The sequence below is a fragment of the Asparagus officinalis genome, chromosome 4, assembly GCF_001876935.1.
Source record: "Asparagus officinalis chromosome 4, Aspof.V1, whole genome shotgun sequence".
Lineage (NCBI taxonomy): Eukaryota > Viridiplantae > Streptophyta > Magnoliopsida > Asparagales > Asparagaceae > Asparagus > Asparagus officinalis.
The window spans coordinates 56730808-56736807 of NC_033797.1; the positions used below are offsets into that span (position 1 = coordinate 56730808).

Here is a 6000-nt window from a genome sequence, read left to right on the forward strand (position 1 = left end):
AATTATTCCATTCATAACAATTACCCTAGTGATGACATTCATAAAATACATGACAATAGGAGGAGCAGCAGCAACAATTTTGAAGGTTGGCTAACTTATACGAGACATTGTTTCTGAAAAGCTTAAGAGACAATGGCTATATTATTTATTGAAGACGACAAGTCACATGAACCAAATGAAAGACATTCTATTTGTGTATGTCTAAATATATTTCTTTTGTTATTAAGGTAATTTGCATTTATCTTAGAGATGCTCTCATTCAATTTCTCAAGATTAGATGGCAGTTCCTGCATGCGTCAGCCTGGCTGATACACTGGGTCTTTGTTAGTAACCTCAGCACAAGGTTTAAACAATTTGATGAAAGTCTACTGTAGGCTGTAATTTGAATGGCTGACTCTTGGAAATTTCAGACTTACACAGAAGAGGTGCAACACAGCTAGGTACATGAGTAATAGTTAGTAACTGCTTGCTTCTTGAAGGGAAAATACAGCAACCAGAACATGAACAAAACCCTTATACGACACCTTCCTGAAGGGAAAACTGCATACATAAAATTATATGGCACGACAAATTCACATAGAAAATTATTGAGACGGTTTATAGTAGCAAAAAGACAAAATGATACTTTAACCAAGTTATCTTCCCGGTAAGATGTATTTGAATTATTCTGATTTAAAATTAAATTCCATTATGATGAGAATGGAAAAGGCATTTGAAGTTTCTGATGTCGTTAATGAACTTTCACTTTTAGAACTACTTACTTTTTGCAAACCATTTCTTATTCATATAATCGTAACATTTAATCTGCATGGTTGCTGTCACCATAATATGCATCTGAAGTTTCCTTTGCATCATAATCTCTGCAGTTGTCTAACCAATGGACAGAGAACCCAAAGGGTGAAAGCAACTATTTCCTATGTTGCTCTCTCTGCTTTAATCTTATCCTTCCAATCTCAAATACATACTATGATACCATCTCATAGTATAGTAGTCACTGATGTAAACTACTGTTTTTCCACAATATTCTTTTACTTAACTTCTACAAGTGGTACTGGAGGCCATGCTTCAGTATTGGTTCCCATCTGAGTATCTGTTCTCTGTTTTGATATGATGAGCAATGAGTCACGTGCCCAGAAAATATGTAGAAAGACTACTCATGCTATGTGCAAGAGATATTTGTGGCTGAAATAATCTTCCTTGGTAGACATAAAAGAACCTTATAAGTTGAAATAACAGACTAATTTTACCGATTCATAAAGGTAATAAAAGAGACTAGTATGCCCATAGTCCATGTGCTAGGATGCACAAGAGAGCACTTTGTCTTGAATACACACAAAATAAGATGGAGTTTATTTGCTTACGTCTCAATTATAGTCAAATGTGGAAAGTTCCATTTATGATGAATCAGCGAGTTTGTTCAAAAGAATAGGTCATAAGTCATAACTAATCCCTCATCAGGTAGAGAGGTATTCAAAGTTACTATCTTGGATTTGTATGGCTCTTAGCTTTATTGGCACATTGAGGTTGTTGAAATGAATGAAAGAGAGAATTTTTATATTTCTCATTCATTATAAAGAACACGGTAATACCTTATATAACTTGTTGAATATCCATAAAAGAAAGACTCTAATAAGTAAAATATACTATATATAACTTATACATTGAATCTAGACACATCCACTAAATGCAATGAACCATAAAATATCATCTAATAGGAATGAAGGGGTATAGCTTTCAGTCGATGCTGGATCTTATAACTCACTAAGACACCTCGGTATTCTTTAGCTCCTTGTATGTTGTACTTTTACCCTCAGCATATTGGTGTTTCATGTTTCATTTAAGAAGTGTTTTTGTTTGATTGTATAATGAATACACAAATTTATAGTGTGTCACATTTTTCTGAATACCAAATGGGTTCGCATGCAAAAGGTGCAAAGATGGAAGTTAGTCCGTTCTAAGTTCGAGAGGAAGAAGAATATGGATAGTTAAAATTATTGGTTAGCTGAAGACACGAGTGTACTCATTTTGGTCATAGTGGACACCGAAGCCAGTTAAGGCAAACAACCACCCTTATTAGCCTTTTTGTCATCATCATCTTCATCATCAGGGCCTTTTCCCATTCACCATCTGAAAAGGCTCCATGATTGACGAAATGCTTCCGAGTTGGCCTTTCTTTCAATTAGTGTCAATTTTTTTCCAAGTGTACAAGAGAAAGCTACAGATAGTTTTCAAATATTAATTGCTATCCTCCAAGTTCTTCTTGGCAAAGAAAAAGGTCTAGAATAAGAAAGATGGTCAATTCTCTACCATGGCTATTCGTTCACCCTTTCTTGAACCATCCTTCCATACAAGAAGAAGACGATGTTTTAAAAAGCCCCCGCCTAGCCCGCCTAGGTGGGCCTAGGTGGTACCTAGGCTGCTTGCCTAGCCCCTAGTGCCTAGGTAGTAACTAGGTTACTTACCTAGGTTTTAGGAGCGCCTAGGGGAATGTGTTCTGCTTCTGTGGACTGAATTCTTTAGGTCTTGATCGTTATTTTCTCCTTTGTAGCCTCCCGTCCTCCAAACTCCTCCATCTTCCAACTATGGACTCCTCTACCTCCTCCGACCTGTAGCAAAACCTCCTCCGTCACCATTTTAACAAAGAAAGAAATCTGCTTAAACAGTAGTTTAGGGCCTAAACTTTATGAAAATTAGCATTTACTATCAATTATTGTAATTATAAAGTATAAAAATAGGAAAACCATCTAGGCTCCACCTAGGGGCCTAACGCATTTTGTAACCTTGGAAAAAGGCATGAGTCTTTTTATAGTAAATCTAGAAAACTTAAGCCCTAGGAATGATTTCTTAAAATCTGGAGGATATGATATCTCAATCAACCTCAAACGTTGCTTTGAGGGTGCTTGTTTGCATGCAGGTAAAAGATGAAAGTGAGAAAGTGACTTGCTTTTAGCATTTTAGGTGTTTATTTGCTTGCAAGTGGTTATGAAAGTGAAATGCAAGAAAGTTGCCATATAAGTTTTTTGCAATTTTGACATCCCCTTAAAAAATAGTGAAGTCACATGAAAGTGACAAAAAATAGTAGTCAATTTTAATTAAATGATTTTAACTATATTTAGTAATTAATCATGTTTTCCCATATCATCTTCACATTGCACATTCAATAATAATTTCATATTTTAAACAAACATTGTATTTCACTTATATGCTAATGTGAATGTGAAAGTCATTTAAAAAAAAAACTTACATATTTTCAATTTACTTCAAGTTGCCCAATATCCCCTTAGGCTTACGAAATCTAAAAAATTGAACTAGAAAATATCCTACCTTGTCTAAAAACTAATCAAATCTAAATAAATTCTAGTAAATCAAAGTATCTAATCCTAATTGTATCCTCCATGATCTTTGGATGTGCTGCAGTAACACCTCGGTTGCTACAATAGATTTGGAATCCGTCCAGCATTACAGACACAAGGTGATAAATTATACATAGTCCCATTCACCTCAGATACACAACAAAATTCAAAGATCCAATCAGAACCACTTTTCCTTCCGTTGCTTATTACAGCTAGTGACGTTGACAGAAATTAAAGCTCGGAAGGGCACACTTATTTCTTCTCCTGAATCAATTATTTCAATCATCACCTTCGGTTAATATTAATAATTTTTTGAGAGAAAGGATAGGGTCACAAAGTTGAAAACCGCAACCGAATATTATACATGAAATGTATATTTACAAAGAAAGGAAGGTTGTTTTATATTAGTCTCTTAAATCTTGTAGGTGTTTGAAATTAGTCCTCCGAATCTTCATATTTTTATATCAGTCCCTCAAATCTTGTAACTCTTTTGAAATTACTCCCTCAAATCTTCATACTTTGCAATTAGATCCCCCAATATTGCAAGTATTATGATATTATTATTAGTCCCCCCAAAATTGTAAGTATAAGTGTCCCAAATTGTCATATTTTGAAATAGGCTGTGAGTTTTTCCCCATCGATGAAGCATTAGTGTTCCTTTGTCAATAGCATACAAAATTGTCATACATTACTTTCAAGGGGGAGAAAGACAGAACTGTGTTGAGTCTCTTGTTTCCTATATGCACCATGTTTTCTAGATTGAAAACGTGTTTTTTTGTTTCACAGCTCTCTTATGCAAAATTGGAGCGCTTAAATCATTTCAACTTGAAAAGTTAGAATATTTGAGAGAGAGAGCATCAGGCATGAGTTCAGCTGCTTACTTTCTTGCGAGAGACACTGTTGATCATTTCAATACAATCATCAAGCCAATAGTATATCTTTCAATGTTTTATTTCTTCAACAATCCGAGGTCGTCAATTCAAGACAACTATATTATTTTGGTCGCACTTGTGTACTGCGTGACTGGTATTGGTTATACTTTTGCTATATCCTTCCAACCAAGCTCAGCCCAGCTGGTATGTGCATTGAATAATAAGAGAATTCCTTTAACCAAATTGAACTAAAAAGGACTTTCTGTTCTAATTATATGAGAATTCTTGATCTACAGTGGTCTGCACTTCTACCCGTCATCTTAACTTTGATAGCAACTCAGACAAATAATGCAGAATGGATGAAGAACCTATGCTACACAAAGTGGGCATTGGAAGCATTTGTGCTTTCAAATGCAGAAAGGTACATTTTAAAGTTAATTTCCCATTAGTATTCTTCAATATTTATATCCATAGGTGCCTGAGAATAATATCCTTTTGCGTATGACTGCACACATATACTAACATATATTTACTTGAAAGGGGGGAAAATTATGAAAGTAGCATGATGGTACTGATGAGAAAGAATAAAAAACCTTTCCATTTTATTTACTTAAAACAAGCTTAAAATTGTAAAAACGAGTTGGCTGATCTCTCCTTGCTTCCTCGTGCTAGTTATTCTTAACCATTTACACTCCACCGGTAATGATACATAACTGCAAATTTATTGGCATCCCACCTAGGAATACCTTATGTCAATGCATCAATTAGTGAACCATAAATTTCTTGGAACATAACTTGAAAGTTGACAACTCTGGTTTCTGAAAATCTATGCTCCAAAAACTCGTATTCAAGCGTGCGCATAAACCTGTAATTCTCTTGTGTATTTTCCTGATTCGATGTACCACTCAACATCTTTTGGTACAATATGCCATTAGGGAGTCAGCTTCCACTTTTGAATTCACCACTTGCATGCTGTGTACTTATGGTTGTATGTTAAATGAGCTATGAACAACTATGAATAATATTTCAAGCTATTAAGATTTAGGGGATCTAATATTTCAGCAGAAAATATGAAAACAAACAAGTATTTTTAAAGTGGGGAAATATTGATGTAGTTTTAGCGACAATCTGATGGTGTAATCTTGTTGCAGGTACTCTGGTGTATGGCTTGTAACGCGATGTGGTTCTCTAAAGCAAAATGTTTATGAGATTGACGATTGGTGGCTTTCCATAGGAATCCTCATTCTCTATGGCGTAACTTTCCGCTTGATTGCATACATATGTATGGTGACCCTCCTAAGGAAGTGAGGCCCTAGAGATTTTTGTCCTCTTTTATTCTCCCTCTTAGCTTCATTTTTGTGTATATCAGTTCGAAATCAGTTTTATTTGCTTGTATGTAGTAGTGTATATCAATTAGATTAAAATTTTCATTATATGGAATGGAGAGGATGTAGGCATTACTGTAGCTTGTATTATCATCAGATGGGCATTGTTGTAGTTCATGGTTAGTAAGGTCATCTGGATTTTGCTGACTAAGACGGCGCAGAAAAACAAACAAGGTTTTTTTTAAGGGGGGAAAGTGGGGAGGAGCTTCGCAATGTGATGTTGCTTAAACAAGTATAATAGGTGTTTTAATAGAAAACTCGCACTCCATTTTAGTTTTTAACAGAACTAAATGCCACAAATTTTCAAAAATAATGTTGGCGAGACATTTATAGTTTTGGAAGTTATATAGTTAAAACATCAAACAGGATCATATGCAGAAAAGGGAAAAC

General features: G+C 35.0%; 1 protein-coding gene across 2 annotated transcripts in view; it reads left to right on the plus strand.

Moving 5' to 3' along the window:
- Positions 1 to 5727, plus strand: part of LOC109837504 (ABC transporter G family member 28-like) — a 48789-nt gene extending 43062 nt beyond the window's left edge. Inside the window, exons 12-14 of one of the 2 annotated variants that reach the window (XM_020405785.1) lie at positions 4140 to 4429; positions 4522 to 4646; positions 5377 to 5727. In XM_020405785.1, coding sequence (XP_020261374.1) covers positions 4140 to 4429; positions 4522 to 4646; positions 5377 to 5533 — 572 coding nt within the window. In that variant the 3' untranslated portion in view covers positions 5534 to 5727. The remainder of the gene's footprint in view (positions 1 to 4139; positions 4430 to 4521; positions 4647 to 5376) is intronic. The other variant, XM_020405786.1, reaches the window with a different exon arrangement.